At 37.2% G+C, this 20,675-nt stretch overlaps 1 protein-coding gene across 3 annotated transcripts; it reads left to right on the top strand.

Annotated features, from left to right (window-relative positions):
• Nucleotides 1-5,244: 5,244 nt before the first annotated feature.
• Nucleotides 5,245-19,881, top strand: ube3a (ubiquitin protein ligase E3A). Of its 3 annotated transcripts, none has more exons than XM_081379956.1 (11): nt 5,245-5,430; nt 6,371-6,454; nt 8,523-8,640; nt 8,718-9,964; nt 10,094-10,238; nt 12,810-13,015; nt 13,925-14,089; nt 14,194-14,349; nt 14,442-14,515; nt 15,931-16,074; nt 18,471-19,881. In XM_081379956.1, exons 1-11 carry the CDS (start codon nt 5,257-5,259, stop codon nt 18,589-18,591), a joined length of 2,634 nt encoding a protein of 877 aa, XP_081236082.1. In that variant the 5' UTR covers nt 5,245-5,256; the 3' UTR covers nt 18,592-19,881. The 3 variants fall into 3 exon arrangements, with proteins under 3 accessions (XP_081236082.1, XP_081236083.1, XP_081236084.1); XM_081379957.1 differs by having other exon boundaries at nt 5,276-5,430; nt 8,327-8,640; XM_081379958.1 differs by having other exon boundaries at nt 5,415-5,430; nt 8,527-8,640.
• Nucleotides 19,882-20,675: the final 794 nt, after the last annotated feature.

The raw sequence follows: 20,675 nt of genomic DNA, 5'->3' as shown, positions 1-20,675 counted from the left end.
AAAATAATCATGAAATAATCACAACATATGCATAAGAAATAAAAATAACAATCGTATTTTGCTGTTTGCTTCCAAAGGCTATACTGCCTGAATCACTATTATATCATATCATGTCTATCATATCATAGTATATCAATCATATCATATCATATCATATTAGATTATTGTTTGTAAAATAATAATCATAATTGAAAGAAAGAAAGAAAGAAAGAAAGAAAGAAAGAAAGAAAGAAAGAAAGAAAGAAAGAAAGAAAGAAAGAAAGAAAGAAAGAAAGAAAGAAAGAAAGAAAGAAAGAAAGAAAGAAAGAAAGAAAGAAAGAAAGAAAGAAAGAAGGAAGGGTAACTTTTAGGGTAACCCTACAGTAATAAGTAACAAATATAGCCTACTGTTCCATTTCTCAAAGAAGAGATGTTATCTTTTGATAAATTAATGGAGAAATCACCTCAACTGTTACCATGTTTGCTTCCATTTGTTCGGCCATGACACTTGCTGCAAATCCAGTTTGCTCTCAGTCTTTTTATGTAGGCTATGTGGCTCAAGGGTACAGCTTGGAAGATTGATGCAATTTTGCACACATGGAGAGGGAAAAGAACCCCTCAGACATTGACAATTCACTTACTGTTTGTTTATTGGTTTGTGGGAGCTATAATGTCTATTTTTCTTTGAAATGAAATAATTCAAGGTATAGCCATTCATTATATGATGTCCTTTTTTCTCCACGTCAACAGATTTTTTCCCCCAACATTCCATTTTTGTTATGAATTACTTTAAAAATCGATCACTTCAACACAACATTTTTTTAGATCTCTGGTATGGATAACCGAATGGACAAAAGACAGTGGTGGATTTTTTTTTTTTTTTTTTTCAGTGGGAGGACAAACCATTCAGATAAGATCAGTTTTTCACAAAGTGCTCCTTAAAATGTTCAAATATACAGTATGTATTCTGGGGAACACATAATAAATCTGGTTTAAAAATGAATCTGTCAAATGATTGTGATCTTGCATTTCCAACCCCACAAATCAATGCATTCAACCGTGCTTCATCACCTCATGCCCTAAATCCTACCGTCAGTCTAGAAAGGGAACACAACATCACCAGAGACCTTGACTGCATGTCAGCAGTGTGAGTGTATTTCTACAGCAGTCCCTGTGGAGGTCTGTGTGCTTACTCTTGGCTGAAATGAACCCTTAGAAAGCATGTGAAATGGACTATTTGTGTGTCAAATCATGACCGTGTATTTCACTGGTAGCTTGTTTATGTTCTGCAGTGAGTGTCCTAAAGCTTTGGCACTTTTTAATCTCACAAAAAGGCCTGAAGTGTTCTGGGCTTCATGGGCTTCATGGGCTTCAGCTTTACGTGGCCAACCTGACTGAGGGCTTGTGGTAAAAAACAGGCTCCCCAGTTGCAAAAAGTCCCCTTGAAGCCATCAAAGTCACTAACTTCAGAAATACTTATAGTTTAAAACTTTAGAATCTTTAAGATTTTGTTTTTCTCACTCTTATACTCACTAATAAAATAACTGTTTGCTATTTTATCAAATTTTACTGTATATGTAAGTTACTACTGTGATGCACAGTGTCACATGATCCTTCAGAAATCATTCTAATATGATGATTTGCTGCTCAAGAAACATTTCGGTAACACTTTATTTTACAGTGTCCTTGTTACATGTTACATGTACTTACCATAGTAATAAAAGTAAATTATGCATAATTACATGCAACTAACCCTCAACCAAATCCTAATCCTACCCTAATCCTATAGTAACATGTAGTTGCTTAATATAACTCAGTGCTTAAATATATAATTACACTGTAACAATGACACCTTAATACATTTAAAAAAAAATCGTACTTAACTAAAACTATTGAACGGTACTGTATCAGTTTCTACAAAAACAGTAAGCAGCAAAAATTGATTTCAGTTTCATGTTTTTTGAGCACCAAGGAATCATATTGATTCCTGAAGGATCATGTGACACTGAAGACTTAAGTAATGATGCTGAAAATTCCGCTTTGATCACAGGAATAACTTTGATTTTAAAACATATTTAAATACAAAAATTGTTGGTTTTGAAAATTGAAATACTTTTAAATGTTAATAATATCTCACAATATTACTATTGTACTGTGTTTTTGCATTTTCATAGGTTAAGTATATTTGGTAACACTTTATTTTACAGTGTCCTTGTTAAATATGTTACATGTACTTACCATAGTAATAACAGTAAATGATGTATAATTACATGCAACTAAACCTCAACCAAATCCTAATCCTACCCTAACCCTATAGTAAGTACATGTAGTTGCTTAATGTTACTCAGTACTTAAATATATAATTACACTGTAACAATGACACCTTAAAATAAAGTTTAACCCAGACTACACTAAACGTAATTCTTTTTTTCTTTTTTTAATGAGTCCAAAAGACTTCTCAAGTCTTTAGTGCATGCTAATTCCATGAACATTTTATGAACATATGCAGAGTGTCTTTATCTCTGTGTTAAAAATATAATTTTCTTATAAAATATAAATGTTTTCTCCTCTTGTCTGCCATAGAAATGCAGCACGACAACTGCTCTCTTTAGATTAGTTCAGTCTTTCCATCTCATAATGCTTGAGCAGATTTGTATGAGTGGGGTGGGATCTCAAACCATGTTGACTCCAGGCTAAACAGCTGTCTATATTCATGAGATCCTCATTCTCCACAGCTGCATCATCATAAAGTCACCTTTTCCATTATTCAAGCCTACAAGAGCTTCCTCCGAATTTACAGAATGCCTCTTGTGTCTTTCAAGGGGGGTTTTCTTGTAAGCCTGCATGTGAGATAAGCAAAACACAGTGGGATGCATGTGGAATCTAACGGGTGATTTTCATGCATTTTACAGTGATGAATAGCTCGGAATAAGAGTTAGATGTTCAAATATCTAACAATTTCTCCATGTAGCACTGTGCAGACTCAAAAATACATTTTTCGGAATATTTTTGTTAAGAAACGTCTGAGCAAATTGATAAATCAGTGTTACGCTGTAAGATAAAGAACAAAAGTTCAGATCAATAAATGGTAATGAAGTCTTTCACAACTGCTGCTGCTTGCAGCTGTAAAAGGCTAGTGAGATGTGAACAGGGTCTGGTGACGTGATAGGATGTCAATACAGGAACAGACTAAGTCTTATGGAAAACAGTAATAGGAAGCTATTCAGTTTGTGCTTCCTTTATTCAAACTCGGTAATTCACCGCTATTTTATTACAGTGCTTGCAAGGGAACGCTTTATTCATTCTTTAACATTCTGGTCAGGTTTTTTCTAAACCACTAAACATTAACTTCTACAATAAATTCAGCCTAAACCAAAATACAGACTATATTCAAACTTTACTTATTAGAAAAATTCAGTCTTATGTGTATTGTTTGTTGGTGTGGATGCTAATGTAGTTATATCATAATAGTTATCTTTCTTGGTGAATGGGCCTTTACACTGACAGAATGTTGAACAATCAAATGTTAATAACAGTGAGAATATCATTATACTATTTACTGAATTGTGATTGGCCCGTTATTGAAAACCTAAAGTCTCTCAGTAGATTTGTAGATACACAAAGACTTATTTCTCTTGTGAATGTGCGAATGTGTTTTTTTAACAAATCGGTTGAGCAAATGATTCAGTGACTCATGTAAATGATTCAATGACTCATTAAACAAATGAGTAACAAAGAACGATAAAGATAACATAAGTACATCCCGATAATGTTGTCCTTATAAGAACATCTTCTCTCAGCATTGCAAAAAAACATTCATCAACTACAAATAACATCAAAAGGATGTTGCATGAATGTTGTTCTAAGAACATTTTCTCTCAACATATTGAGACGTGAACAAGAGGCGATTTCAATATCAGGGGGGCTCAGCCACAAATGAGGGCATGTTTAAAAAAAAAAAAAAATATATATATATATATATATATATATATATATATATATATACACACACACACACACACACACACAAATATATATATACACACACACACACACACACACACACACACACACACACACACACACATATATATATATATATATATATATATATATATATATATATATATATATATATATATATATATATATATATTAAATATATTGTTTGTACAGTATACTATAGGGTAGCATGAACAATACAGTAGGTTCTAAGTCAATCCCTGAATATTGAATTAATTTCTAATCATTGTAAATAACCAGCAAATATTCATTAAGAATATAGACAAACTTTATATTACTGTAATTGTCTTTGTTGATATGTTGAAAAAAGATTTTTCAAAATGTAATGTTTTTAAAAAGTTATTTTTTTTAACTACATTTTTGCAGGAAAATGAACTTTAATGAAGATCTACATTTTTTATTTTCATTCATGGAGATAACAAAAAAATTGACCATGCTTTTGTGGAGGATTTCTGTCACCTGGTGGAAAACAAATACACTTTTAACATGAAAATGACATGAAATTACCACTATAACCAGTAGATGGCTGCAGAGGGCCATTCACTGGTTCATTTGCCATTTCCACACCCTTTTATATTTCTTTTAGGTTGATTTATTATCAAATGAATTTTTAAGTATATCAAGAGTAGGAAAAGTCACAAAGACTCATGCCATTTAAATGAAAGAAAACTCATTAAATAAATAAATAAGCAAGCAAGCTCAGATTTTACAGTGGATGGGCAACAGTTTTTTTATTTTATTTTTTCTTTACAAACAATTGCTCCCGCGTCATATTATGTAAACTGCATTTATGACAAAGAACTGTAGATATCATAATTATGTTGATTTAAAAAAAATTAAAAGTGATTCCAATGATATTCCTCTGTAAACAGCATCAATGAATGATATATTTGGTAAACCGACTCAAAAGATTCGAATCACTGAGATAAATCAAAATCCCACTAACTAGTAGCCTACTTGATAAGTGCAGCAGGTATTGATAGGCTACTGGTATTTCCATCAGCAAATGCAAATCTAGTTTTTGCCGTTTTCCCTTTCGAATTCTGCCATCTGCTGATGAATCTTAATATTACAATGGTTTCGGTTTTGATATATGTATAGTGAACTTTTCAAAGACTCTTGAGTCATGTTTTAAAAGTTAGTTTGAACTGTAAGCACATGTATACCGTATTAAACGTTTCCACAGTAACTTACTCCACACGTCTCAGTCAGATCTTGACTGACTGCCAGAGGTCTGTGCCGTGTTTTACACTGATGGTCGTCTTCGTGCCTCGGTGCATTGTGGGATCGCTCTCCGTGTTTGCCTCAGTTGATCAAGATGGCCGCGAATATTTTGTGGAGGGGTTGGAGTTGAATACACGCCGCACACCGAGCGATTGTGATGTTGAACGACCCGATTCTTTCGTCTGCATCAGAACATCTTCAGAAGTAAGCTGTCAAAACATGAATCCCCCTTTTCCCATCCCGATCGCGCTCGATCGAAGCCGTAATAAGCGCTGGTAGGCCAGTTAGCCGCGCTGCTAACCCGCTCCGGGGAGGGACGGAGGGAGTTTCTGATAAACAAGCGAAATATGTTTAGTGCCGATATCCTTATTACTCCATCGTTTTTGATTATGCAACAATAACCGTTAAGTAAAACCCATACGTTGCGTCTAACTGTCAGGACTGTGGTTAACGTTAGCTGCAGCTAGGCTAACTAGTTACTCAGCTCTTTCCTGCCATTACTCCCCATGACAGTTATTGCAAGGTTACAAGATCTGCTGCTCTCACTCTGCCTTAAGCGCAACGATAATCATCAACACACTTCATTCGTGACTATTTGGTGTGTGTTCGTTTGTTTTAAAATGATCTTTAGCAGACTGACCGTGTGTGTGCAAGGTTGAAGTTGTTTGTGCACTGTCATACCCCCTGCCTGCCCCTCTGCGGCCTCTCCTCCTCCTGCTTGGGGTAAACAGGATGGTACTAATGCGAAAGCACACGGTGTGTTTTTAGTTCTGGCCTCTTTTTAGGTTTATGTTCCTGCTGTTCTTGCAGACACATGGGTGCGTGTCAAATACTGGCGAGCTGACTGACGTACCTAGTCAGTATGTTTGGACGGTCTATGTAGTAGTTCGATAGGTTTTACGACACTATCTATGGTGACATTCTGCCCCGTGATGCACTTTAGTTCGTGTTTACCATTACCAACAGTAAAATGTTTCTCTATCACCCTGAGTAGTCTCTATCAGTTGTTAATGAGGTAGTTTTAATCCCTTTCATCAGTCAGCATTAAGTGAACTATATTCCCAGTCGTCTGTGGATATTGTCTGTAATGTAGCAGTAAAGTTACTGATGTGAGTGAGTGACTGTTCTCTCTGTTAATCTGCAGGATTGCTTACCTGACCACCTTTTGGTCTCATTGAGTTCAGAGCTGAAGAAGAGTGTGATATTGGAAACTTTAAGCAAGTCTAATGTAAGTGTCTTTGTTCATACCGTTTTTTTAATCAACATATGTAGCCAGTTTCCAAATTACTGACTCTATTTTACAGTTTGCATTAAGATTAAGCAAATTCTTCATTATCCTAAAGGTGCGGTCACATTTACAATTTCTGGGCGAAACTGTTGTTCAACAGGAATCTGCACAATTAAGTGTTTTTCGTGTGCGGGCAAAAAAAGTTCCCTAAGCAGATTTAGGGAACAATTTTGCTCATGTGAATTCACCATGTTGACCAACAGAAAGCTGCTTGGTTTGAAACTAAGTGACTTCTGTCTGTGTGAGCGGTGTTTTATGCATCGCTACTTTATCGACAGCTAGTCTCTTTTTTGCCCGCATTATTTTTTCTGAAATTTCACTAATGTGTCCGCACCTTGTGGGTTGGTTGAAAAAGCACTATTGACCACACTGGTGGCTTGTTAAAAAATCATGTTACAGTAATGCACTTGGAAGTACATGAGGCCAGGCAATAAACATTATTGCATTATTGCTGTGTTTTAAAAGTATAAGCCATAAGACCTCAAAATTATATTGGCATGAATTACGATGATGGTACATAACCAGAGGTTTAGTCACTTAGAAAAGTGTCATTCCGGAAAGCATAATTTAGGAATTACAGATCAAATAATAAACAGTTTTTTGAAAGCTGTAATAAAAATACAAGCTTCATGTATGCTTTTAAACCTCCAGGAAATCTGCCTCTATTTACTTCCATTGTAAATTGTTACTATTGCTGATTTTTATTTGCTTATTATTTTTTGTATACTGAGGGAGAGTTAATTATTTTTTTTTATTTAATTCAATATTAAGCCACAAATGCTGTCAATAGAGCAACTTGTTGAACCCAAAACTTAATATTAGGATGGCGTCAAATTAATGATGAAGACATAAATGTCAATTAAATGTTGTTTATTTAACACATTGTGACTGATCAATGCATGATATTTTGGTGTCAGTGCAAAAAAGCATTTTGCATGAGTTGCAACATTATAGATATGAGTCAAAATCTGCAATAACATCAAACATTTATTTCCATGAAGAGGTGCATACATTTTTGGTCAAGATCTTGTATTGACAATGCAAAAGTCCAGCACTCTGTAAAGTCTCTTCCAGCACATGCCAAAGACTTTCAATGAATTTAAGGTCTGGACTCAGAGGTGCCAATTCATGCGTGAAAATGATTCTTCCTGCTCCTTCCCAACCATTCGTTCACGATTTTGAGCCCGATGAATCTTGATGTTGTCATCCTGGAATATGGCCATGATGTGTCTTGCTACATGGTTGTTTAAGAAATGAAAAGCTGCACACTCCATCAATTAGGGTTAGAAGAACTGTTGCCAAAAAAAAAAAAAAAAACATAATAATCACTACAATAATGATCCAATCATTGTGTTCCTGGTCATCCAATTTGACTCATGCTGATGTAAGATTCAGGAACTTGACAGATGAGTTTTATAAAATGTAGTTTGATCACCATCTTCTCAGTTTGTTTAAAAGATTGAGGCAATTATCAAAGTTTGATAAAATGTTGTTCAATTTTCCAATAAAAGACGATACATTTTTACATGATTTATTTTTACGTTTAATCACCCCTAAGCAGATTTTGACTCGTATCATTCTGTTTCAGATTAATCATTCTCTTAAAGAATTTAAGGTATAATGCTTGCTTTTTCCTTCATTTTGAGAGTAGGCCAGTCATGTGCACATGCAAAAGTCATGTTTTGATGGCTGTTAGAGAATTTAAATGGATGGTTTTCTTTGTTTGATTTAGCAGAGAAGTCTTTGTTGCACTTATTTCGGGATTGAACCATACTAATCCCCCCTGCTGTCCTGTTTGAATGTCTGATGCAGGAAGCGAGCGGCTGCAAAGCATTTAATTGAGCGCTACTACCACCAGTTAACAGAGGGCTGTGGAAATGAGGCCTGCGCGAATGAGGCTTGTGGCTCTTCTCCGGGTTTCCAGCGCATGGATAACAATGCAGCGGCCATCAAGGCCCTGGAGTTATATAAAAATAATGCCAAACTGTGTGATCCTCATCCCTCTAAGAAAGGAGCCAGTTCAGCCTTCCCGGAGAACAGTGCCAAAGGAGCCCACAACTTCTCTGCTTGCAGCAACGGGAAGATGAACCATAAGGACCTACAACCCGCAAGGGAGGACTTTAGAGGTGAATAACGTTGTCATGATAGCAGAATTTCTGTCGTTCGCAAATGTTTAAATGTGCGTTACTCTGTTCTTTGGCAGATCTGAATTTCCTGACGGAGGAGAAGGTGTATGAAATCCTGAGCCTCTGCAGTGAGTCTGAGGATTATTCTCCTCTAATTCGTGTCATCGGTAGGGTTTTCTCAAGTGCGGAGAGTCTGGTCCAGAGTTTCCGCAAGGCGAAGCAACATACCAAGGAAGAGCTCAAGTCCCTACAGGCCAAGGATGAGGACAAAGATGAAGATGAGAAAGAAACGGCCTCTGGTTCGTCCACGGCGATGGAGGTGGAACCCGAAGCCTCAGCGTCAAGTGCAGATGGGTTGTCTCACGGGGAGAACAACGTCCAAAAGTTTGATCCTGTAGAAGTTTCTGTAGACATTGAGGCAGTTAGAAGAGTGTACGACAGACTATTATCGAACGAGAAGATTGAAGCAGCATTCCTCAACGCGTTAGTCTACCTGTCGCCCAACGTAGAGTGTGACCTCACCTATCACAACGTGTACGCCACCGACCCTAATTACCTGAACGTCTTCATTATCGTCATGGAGAACAGTAACCTCCACAGTCCGGAATACTTAGAAATCGCACTGCCGCAATTCTGCAAGGCAATGAGCAAGCTACCTCTTCCGGCTCTGGCTAAGCTTGCCTGGTTGTGGTCGCAGTACGGCACAGACCAGATCCGACGTCTGATCGAGACTTTCCAGCAGCTTATTACCTACACAGTCATCAGCAACGAGTTCAGCAGCGAAAACCTGGTCAACGAGGATGATGGAGTGGTGGCAGCCACCAAGTGCTTGAAAATCGTCTACTATGCAAACGTGTTGGGCGGCGACCTGGACACGGGTCACAACGAGGAGGAGGACGACGAGCCGATCCCGGAGTCGAGTGAGTTGACTCTGCAGGAGCTGCTGGGCGAGGAACGACGCAATAAGAAAGGCCCTCGGGTGGATCCGCTGGAGACGGAACTAGGCATTCGTGCCTCGGACTGTCGAAAACCCCTCATCCCCTTCGAGGAGTTCATCAATGAACCGCTCAATGATGTGCTGGAAATGGACAAAGACTACACTTTCTTCAAAGTGGAGACCGAGAGCAAGTTCTCCTTTATGACCTGCCCGTTCATTCTTAACCCTGTGACTAAGAATCTTGGCCTGTACTATGACAACCGGATCCGAATGTACAGTGAGCGCAGGATTACTGCCCTCTACAGTTTGGTGCAGGGACAACAGCTGAACCCCTATCTGCGACTCAAAGTGCGCAGAGACCACGTCATTGATGATGCTCTTGTCAGGGTAGGTCCCAATGAGCTCAAAAACTTATATATTTGTTTTGAAGTAAGATATCTGAATGGTTTGTTGTGTATAGTTTATCCTTTTTGAAGATGATTTGTGGATGTAAAATGAATGTGTGATTGGTTTTAGTTGGAGATGATTGCCATGGAAAACCCAGCAGACCTGAAGAAGCAGCTGTATGTGGAGTTTGAGGGTGAGCAAGGAGTGGATGAAGGAGGAGTATCCAAAGAGTTCTTTCAACTGGTCGTAGAGGAGATCTTTAACCCAGATATAGGTAATTATCATTAAGAATTCCTACTAGGGGTGGGCGATCTTCCCAATATTCTATATCATGATCTTATAACAAACGATCATGATCCGCGACCTTCTCCATTTTGAGATGTACTATTGAGAATATCCCGACTGGAACAAGCCAATGGACTAGAATAGTCATTAAACCCTGAGTTAAACTTTAAAACACTGCATAGTCTTCACTGTATGAATTAAATATATATAGATTTTTATTCAGTCAAGAGCAGTGAGTGATTTTGTCTTTGTCTTTTGTTTAACATTAATGACAGACAGCAGCAGATATTTGCATTAGGCTGAATGCATGGATCTAATATAATGGCATGCATCCTATTTCTTTCCCAACTGTGTATTTACATAAGTCTGTCATTATGTAAATTCTCGCCAAGACAGACATTTTTACATATTTTTGTGTATATTTAACCATTTATGCACAAATACAGAAAGCGCATGGGGATCAGTCTCTTTCATAGTTTAATCCGCTTTTTAATAACTTTAAAATAAAGCATGTCCTGCAGTAGACTATATTTTACTATATTTAGGCTTTTAAGGAGGGGCGAAAGCACACTGCTTTGAAGGAAAGGGACGGAATGCAGCACAATGATTATTTTATCTTGATTATCATGTTTTTATAATCTTGGAAGCCAAAATAGAAACCAAAACTAAAATTTGATTCATCGCACAGTCCTACTGCTGTTGAATTGTTTTTTGTTTTGTTTTTAAATGTCAACACGCATGATAGAGACATATGATATAATTTGGCTAGTCAGCACAGCCATCTTGCAGGCAGTCATTGGTGTATTTTAACATTATTATGAGGACATAAAAGATCATGATCTCTACGATTCGCTTGAAAATATAAAATCGTCAGATCGCCCACCCTTAATTCCTACTTGACTTTTTGTCTTTCTTCATGCATCCTAACGCAAAGTTCAATTTTATTTCAGTTTAATTCATATTCATTGATACTGGAATGGATAGGTTAATGTTTGCATGGCCTAGTAGGCTTACCCCCAGTTTCAGACAAAGCTTAAAGGGATAGTTCACTTTGAAATTAAATTTTGGTATGTTTTAGCTTACCTCAAGGGCATCCAAGATGTAGGTGTCTTTTTTTCCGCAGTAGTTTCAATTTTGATATTTTTAGGTCAAACCGTTCTTGTCTGTCAGTCATATAATGCAGGTCTATGGTCACCCCCTCAAAGAGCAAGCACAGCGTCCAAATTAAACAATTCCCCATCGTAAGTACACATTGATGGCCTAAGACACGAAACGAGGGGTTTGTGTGAGAAAACAAACAGTATTTATATCGTTTTTACTTCTTGTAACACAGCCACGTCCAAGTGATCTGAGGGCGCGGGCGCTTCCTATTGTGTGACGTGTGCGCAGACTGGTGCATAGATATATATACACTAGATGTCGCATTAAATACATTCGTTCCAATGAACTGCCGTAGCCAAGGCGACATCTAGTGTATATATCTATGCACCAGTCTGCGCACACGTCACACTGCAGGAAGCGCCCGCGCCCTCAGATCACTTGGACGTGGCTGTGTTACAAGAGGTAAAAACGATATAAATACTGTTTGTTTTCTCACACAAACCGCTCGTTTCGTGTCTTAGGCCATCAATGTGTACTTACGATGGGGAATTGTTTAATTTGGACGATGGGGAATTGTTTTAATTTGGACTCTGTGCATGCTCTTTGAGGTGGTGACCATAGACCTGCATGATATGACTGACAGACAAGAACGGCTTGACCTAAAAATATCAAAATTGAAACTACTGCGCAAAAAAAGACACCTACATCTTGGATGCCCTTGAGGTAAGCTAAAACATACCAAAATTTAATTTCAAAGTGAACTATCCCTTTAAGCCTAGTCCCAGAGTAAAATGCATGTTTGAGCTGTTTTAACCAAAAGCAACTTGCACTGAGAGTCATAAAATGTCAGTGCCATTGTTTTGTCTCAAGATGCACACCAGTAATGTTTTTTCTAAGGCATGTTTATAAAAGTTACTTAAATATCCTAATTGAACTAAGGCCTAATCCTGGCTTAATCTAAGCCCCGTTTGTGAAACCAGGCCTTAAAGGGATAGTTCACCCAAAAATGAAAATTCTGTCATCATTTACTCTCCCTCAAGTTGTTCCAAACCTGTATGACTTTCTTTCTTCTGCTGAACACAAAAGAAGATATTTTGAAGAAAGTCGGTAACCAAACGACTGATGGACCCCATTGACTTCCATAGTAGGAAAAAAAAATACTATGGATGGCTGCCAATGGGGACCAGCAACTGTTTAATTACCAACCTTCTTTAAAATATCTTCTTTTGTGTGTCTTCAGAAGAAAGGAAATCATACAGGTTTGGAACAACTTGAGGGAGAGTAAATGATGACAGAATTTTCATTTTTGGGTGAACTATCCCTTTAACGTTCCACTCATAACTTATTTTACACTGTCGATTCAGATCTATCTCGTTGTCATCTTGATTCATTAAGGTTGAGGTGGTTGGAGGTCTGTTGTGCACCCATCTTACGCTTTCTCTTTCTGTTTTGTCCACAGGCATGTTTACCTATGATGAAAGCACAAAGCTTTTCTGGTTCAACCCTTCATCGTTTGAAAATGAAGGCCAATTCACATTGATAGGCATCGTCCTGGGCCTAGCTATCTACAATAATTGCATTCTCGATGTGCACTTCCCTATGGTGGTTTACAGAAAATTAATGGGAAAGAAAGGAACGTTTCGAGACCTTGCAGACTCACATCCGGTAATACTTTTTTAGAAATGATTACATTTTTGTTCTTCAGCAATCTCCCTAGTCAAGCATTTGTTTTTGTAAACACTAATATAACAGAAAGTTTGGAGTCAGTAAGATTTTATGTTTTTGAACCAAGTGTCTTATGCTCACCAAGGCTGCATTTATTTGAATGCCAGTCTTCAGTGTCGCACGATCCTTCAGAAATCATTCTAATATGCTGATTTGGTTTACAAGAAACAATACTTATTATTATTAATGTTGAAAACAGCTGTGCTACTTAATATTTTTGTGGAAACCATTCAAGTCTTTATCGTCAATTTAATGTGTTTTGATCAATTTAATGTGTCTTTGCTAAATAAACTTTTTTTTTAAGTGTCTGATCCCAAACTTTTGAACAGTATTGTGCATTTTTAAAGTTTACATGTAAATCGATTTAAACTACATTTTAGAAAAAGTGGTGCATACTTTTTACTTTTTTCGCATGCAGACAGACTTAAATGTAGATTAAAATCTTGCAAAATCCAACAAGACAGTATGTAATGTCTATACAAACAAATATATAATATAATAATTATGTAAACATGGCCTTGGATTTTTGGCTTCCTTGAAATGTTGTAAGTTGACTGAGGTTACAAAGAGCAACATTTCAGCTTTATTTCAAGTGGGTGTGCATGTTCTGTCCTCAGTCTTTTTAATGGCATGCTGAGAGGAGATTTGAGCAGGTACATCAGCATTTCAGTCATTATGACTTTAGCACACAGTGACTGCTCATCAAAATATTTGGGGCGAGTTGATTCTTGCTCTGTCACATAGCAATTATTTAATGGACTGGATTAGCAAAAAAAAAAAGCTTGGAGTATCAGTGCCGAGAGAATGATTATGTTCTGTCAAAATAGTGCTGATTGTGTGTTTCTGCAGGTTCTTTATCAGAGTTTGAAGGACCTACAGGAATATGAAGGTAATGTGGAAGAAGACATGATGATTACCTTCCAGATCTCACAAACAGACTTGTTTGGAAACCCACTAATGTATGATTTAAAGGAAGGCGGTGATAAAATCCCAGTTACCAATGAGAACAGAAAGGTTTGTTCACTTTTACAAGCATTACATTCATTCATTCAACTTTTAAAACCACGAACATGTTCATATCTGCAAGTATACACATAACATGAAGTGGGTCTCTGCAGGATTTTGTGGCACTCTATGCAGAGTACATGCTGAACAAAACTGTGGAGAAACAGTTCAAGGCCTTCAGAAGAGGATTCCACATGGTCACTAATGAATCTCCACTGAAATATCTGTTTCGACCAGAGGAAATTGAGCTGCTTATATGTGGCAGCAGGGTAAGTTAGCTACAGATTGTTAACTACCTCCAGGATGTTCTCACATGTGGCACATCCATACATATAAACCCATTTGTTTCCTTCTCACGCAGAATCTTGACTTCCTAGCACTTGAAGAGAGTACAGAATATGATGGAGGATACAACAAAGATTGTCGCATTATTAAGTATGTGGATGCTTAATAAAATAATATATGTGTGTGTGTGTGTGTGTGTGTGTGTGTGTGTGTGTGTGTATATATATATATATATATATATATATATATATATATATATAAACTATTATTATTATTATTATTATTATTAATGATAATATTATTTCATTTAATAAATTATTAATTTATATAAATATATATAATTAACTAATTTAATATATTATCTATGCATTTAATATATTTTTATATAAAATCTATATTTTAAAAAAAATTGTTCTCCAACTTTTTGGCAGTTTCTCCAGTTACAAAACCTACTGACAACCTTGTACATGGATAATAAAAACTTTGTTTTCTGGTACTTTTAATACATTTTGAATAAATGTTGTGCAAGATGAGTATGATTAAGTGAATGATTCATTTTTGTGTTTGCAATTTTAACTTTCATCTAGGTGCTGTCAATTGACCCTTCGCTAAGCCACGCCCGAAAACCGCCACAGGCCAATCTGTGGCTTAACAACCGTAACTAGGCGCGGGAGGTCTGGCAAGCTTTCGACCGAGGGAAACATGCCGAAGCGTTGTGTGTAGGGATTGTGCAAATCTGATACCCGGTCTCCTAAAAGTTTGGACGGGGGGTGGAATTTTTTCCCTTCTCGAAACCTAAAACCCAAGGGGAGAAATGCAGGGCGTTGATCAAGCAGTGTGGGAGGCCTCATTCACAACTAAATGTCGACAGGATTAACAAAAACACCTACGTTTGCTCCACGACGTGCGAGCAGTAGCCTGGCGCGCTATAAATATAAGCGGGAGAATGTTATGATTGCAATGTGGTCAGGCTGATGTCTTGTGTTTATTCCACAAGATTTATGGATAAGCTGTTTGATTTATAATTATTAGATTATTTTAAAATTTCACTCACCCTGCTGTTCATGAACATAGCTGTTCCTCAATTTGTGTGTTTCCCATTTGAATGGTCAGCGAATGATGCGGCTGCTGCTTGCACTGGGACCTATAGGCTTTAGCTTCAATTTTGATTAAATTATTCCCTAATCGGTTGCATATTATGTTGTGGATATATCCCTCGAATGCATACTGCAGTCCCGTTTGTCTTGCTCTCTCAGATATTTCACCTGTTCGTCAAAAATTACTTATCTCCTTGGGAATGTCTGTCACCGGTGTATACATACGGTAATAGACATGCCAGGCATGCGAAAGCTTGTCAGGCGTAGCAACAGTAACAAAGGAGGGCGAGGCTTAGCGAAGGGTCAATTAAATATGGGCATTGGGCCTTATATTGTCCATCAGTAATCCTGCGCTCTAGATAATGGCATCTGCATTTACAAGAACGATATCAGTGGACTACTAATTTTAAAAACTACTTCCTGTGTGGTATAAAAATGATGAAAAATGATATTTTTGTCTCTCATCAGGGATTTCTGGGAGACTGTGCACTCATTTGGACAGGAGCAGAAGAGGCTATTTCTTCAGTTCACCACTGGCACAGATAGAGCTCCAGTTGGAGGTTTAGGCAAACTCAAGATGATTATTGCCAAAAATGGCCCTGACTCAGACAGGTAAACTCAAAGACTGTCTCTCTACACTTTTGGACAATGAGTTCAGTTTTTGACACCATACCGTATTCAAATATTTATATGTATCAGATCAGTTGAATCTCAAAGTCCCCCTGTAGTCAGTAATTGTATCCCTTTAAACTCAAAATAACGTATTTAAACGTTTTTTAATTGAATTTTTTTTTCATGCCTTAAAATAGCTTGAATGTAACTCTACACCCTTGCCTCATTTAGTATATGTGGTTCTATGAATATGCAAATTAGCCCCGCCTCCACTCATGCCTTAAAATAGCTTGAATGTAACTCTACACCCTTGCCTCATTTAGTATACATGGTAGGCTTGGGCGGTATTCGAATTTTGATACCGTCAAACCTCCTCCCTATTTTACCGGGGTATACGGTATTACCGTAACTAATTTAAAATTATGACATAATGGGCTCAGACGGCATCACCAAACTGTTGGCTTGTGCCTACACCGTTCAGAAACTGAATGCCAGATCGGGCAAAAAAAATAAAAAATAAAAATCAAGCCGTGCACGTTGTGTCTGAGTCCGGCCGACGGCATTAACTGTTATTATGAGCCCGAGACCACCGTTATTCAACATAATATCTGTGTGCGTGCAACAAGCAAGAAGTGCCTTTGTAATCCGGTGACGCGTGTCCATTGATTTTTATTAATAAAACTTTTCTGCAAAGATGGAAGTTGACAATCGCCATCTCTGTAGTGAACGCGCCTATAGAGAGAAATGCACATTATTGATTAATCAGACTATATTTCTTTTCATTTTGAATTGTTTCGTTTAAAGAAATTGACGATCGCCATCTCTAGTGAACGATAGAGAGAAATGCACATCATGGATTACAGAGAGTAGGCTAGTCTATTTCTTTTCGTTTTGTATGGTTTCGTTTACTGAAATTGATGATCGCATCTCTGTATGAACGCACCTAGAGAGAAATGCACATCATGGATTAAATAATCAGAGTGGCCTTTTTCTTTTCATTTTGAATTGTTTCGTTTAAAGAAATTGACGATCGCCATCTCTGAACGCTATAGAGAGAAATGCACACCATGGATTAATCAGAGAGTAGCCTACCCTATATTTCTTTTCGTTTTGAATTGTTTTGTTTAAAGAAATTGACGACCGTCATCTCCGAGTTTCGGTTAATTTATGAGATTTCAATGCAAGTGACCGCGGCATGCCAGCGCCCATCATGTCATGATTATATTAAATCCAGACAATTGGTTGATGAAAAATTTATTAAAATTAAGATACAATTTATACAAAACGAAATTCGTTTTAAAGAGGCCTTTTACAAAACGAAATTTATTGAAGTGGTCAAATCGTCTGACTCCCGATGCATCCCATCTTATTTGTGCTGTTCACTTTTCATAATCAACAAAGATGGAAAAAATAACATAATATTTTAACAAATACAAAACTTAATGCGCTTATTTAATGAACTCGAGAACAAAATGCATCCTGGCAGCAGTGAGTGGGTGGTTGTTTCGGAGATGCGACATTAGGTTAGAGGTGTTTACATCTCTCGCGGTCACCTTTTTATGGCACAATTTACAAATTGCCTCGTCAGTATTTACCGCCTCTCCCTTCTCATTTGGTTGGAACCAGAAATATTGCCAAACTGCAACCACACATAAGCATTTTTTAGGCAATTAATAAATTATATATATTATAGGCTATATAAGTGCCGGTAATGACGGTATTGAAACTGATACCGGTGCTATTTTAACATCCCGCGGTATCCGATATTACCGTAATACCGCCCAACCCTAATACATGGTTCTATGAATATGCAAATTAGCCCCGCCTCCACTCACTCACACCCACTCAGAGATCCACTGACGATCACATGTTGTTGTGATTGGTGACACGGTAGTTTGTGACGTCAGAAACACCAGTGATTTCAAACCGCGTTTTTGAGACTGTCTTTGGTTCACTGCGGTTTTAAGAAGAAAATAATCAGCAATGGTGTTGACTTATGAATTTGCACATGGTTTGTCTTAAAGCAGTTTAAAAACACCACATAGACATATAAACAATAACAAAAACTGGATTTTCACTAGATTATGGCTCTCTCACGCACACTTAAGTGCCACCATACAGCTGAATCGATTCAGAATCACACAAGAAAGAACCATAATGCATCAAAAAAAAAAATCCTCACACCTTTACCACTCCAGACTTGCTTGCATGTTATGCGTGATTGAAAACGAATGCTGGAATAACACTAGTAATGCTAAACAAATTCTGCTTTACATTCTCACCATTTTTTTTTATCACGTTAATGACATTGTATACATTTCTTTCCACAGCAATAAACATGCAGTAGAAGTATTAAATAAAGTAATACACTCTTCTTCTCCTCCTCTTATGATCAGGTTACCCACTTCTCATACTTGCTTCAACGTGCTGCTCCTCCCCGAATACTCCACCATAGAGAAACTTAGAGAGAGACTCCTTAAAGCCATCACTTACGCCAAAGGCTTCGGCATGCTCTGAGGCTCCAGGACCCGCAAAAGAACTCACTCGCCCTCAGAGGTTTCATTTGTGCGTCAAAGGAGAATTCAGCTACATCGACAACTAAAAGTAAATATCAAATTTAAATGTAAGGCAACGTGAAATGGGTTAAAATGGGAAAGTTCTGGTGGCCATGTGCCTGTGCCTAAATAGTTGATTAAACCACACTGGACTCTTGGCTCTCTCTCCCTCTTATGTAAGTGTTAAGGTTCCCTTTTTGTATGCACTGAGATATTGCGTTATTTATTTTAAGGGATTAAATCTCTTCTGGCATGTCTGCCAGGAAATCCACTCACTTTTTGCTTTCGTAGTCATAAAAAAGGAGGGACGGTTAGAAGTTTTCGACACCTGCAGGACTGATCACCATCTAAACTTAATGAAACCGCAAGATCAAAGGGAGGAAGTGGAACTTTATTGATGTATTATGGTTGAACTGTGAAAGTGCACTTAATATTCAGAATGTCTCATAGTTTTTTGTTTGTTTGTTTTTGGTCTGCCCTTTGACTTTTTTTGGCTCGTGTTTCATAGGTCTTCCCTAGTCCATTCGCATTTGCAGCAATGCTTTCAAAGGTACAGAGCAGCTCTAGTCTCAATTGTGTCCAGGAATCTGTATTTATTGAGGAACTGCGTTGTTTGTAATGCCGCTTGAACAAGCTGTGCTGCTCTTTTATGGCCAGTGTTCTGCATTTCGCTTCTTTCACACAGAATTGATCTGTTTGCTAAAATTAATCTACGCTCACGGTGCACTCCTGACAAAAACACGTAGTGTTACAAAAGAGAGGTCCAACCTTCCCATAAAACTCTCTCAATGGTTTTCTACAAGTGTTTGGTTTTGTTATCCATCTTGTTTTAATTCAAAATTCAGACTTTTAGTCGGTGAATGCTAATTGACTGCCCCGTGAAGAAACTGTTTCTGTTTTAGTTGCTTTTTTTTCTTGCTCTGCACAGTGTCTGGCCCTATACTGTTGGATGAAAATGAGGGGAAATTGGCACAAACTGTACCACTGTCTTGTCGTGCCAAACATTTATCCTGAGATTTGCCGCTCCGGTTTGTACATGCATAGCTGGAAACCCACTTTAGCAATGCCCTCTACATATTTTTTTTGTTTTGTTTGTTTTTCCATTTTCCCTCTTGCATAATAAATGTGACTGTGGTTTGTTCCACTGCTGATGGCGCTAACATAAAAGGGGGAAACAGAACTTGATATTGAGAATGACAACATTTGATTGTTTCAAGTTATTCTTAAATAAATTCAAAACTGAAAAAACAAACCAAGTCTGGAAATGTGATGATGAGATTCAGTTTTTGGGACTTTTGACTGGAAAAATACACAAATTAAATGTCCGTTTTAACATATCCAACACAATATCAAAGTCAAAATACTGTATAGTTTTTAGTAAACTAAGATTTTAGTCATTTTAGGATTCAGTCACCTGGTGTTTGGCATCAGACTGGTACTTAAAAAAATCTATTTAATTTAGATAAATAATTTAAAGAAGGTAAATGTAGACATATGTCTATTTATATAGTCAGTCACCTTGTCCTTTTCTATACCAGGTTATCTCTCCAAGTGCAGTTTCTGATCCTTAACATGACCCGTTCATGTACTAAACACACACACTACTGTCTGTTGAGAAGTCCATCTTCTGTTTTACATTACTTTTAAATGAAATGCTTTTATCAAACAAACAACGTTTGTTAGAACATTTATTAAAGAACACATTTGGGTACTTTGGTTTGGACACTAAAATGTTATGGTTTGTGTTTGGGATGTTTTTATCATGGTTCATGTGGTTAAGTTGTTCTTTCTTTTCGAGCAACTCTATTAGTAATACTATTGAAATAAAGTAATTGTTTAATGAGCTTAATCAGAACATCATCAAATGAATAAATTATATATTCTCACGCTTCTGCCAAATGAACAATTAGAGTATTAATGCCTTGTCTGCAAGTGTAGCCCTGATACAGTCTGAATACCCTTTTTACTTGTTTTTGGGATTCACCATAAAAATATGCTACCATTCAAAAGTTTGGGGTCATTTTTTTAATAAATTCTTAAGAAATT

This window comes from Scardinius erythrophthalmus, assembly GCF_964197995.2.
Source record: "Scardinius erythrophthalmus genome assembly, chromosome: 12".
Taxonomy (NCBI): domain Eukaryota; kingdom Metazoa; phylum Chordata; class Actinopteri; order Cypriniformes; family Leuciscidae; genus Scardinius; species Scardinius erythrophthalmus.
The sequence above is the reverse complement of the archived record's forward strand: the minus strand, read 5'-3'. Positions and strand labels throughout refer to the sequence as shown.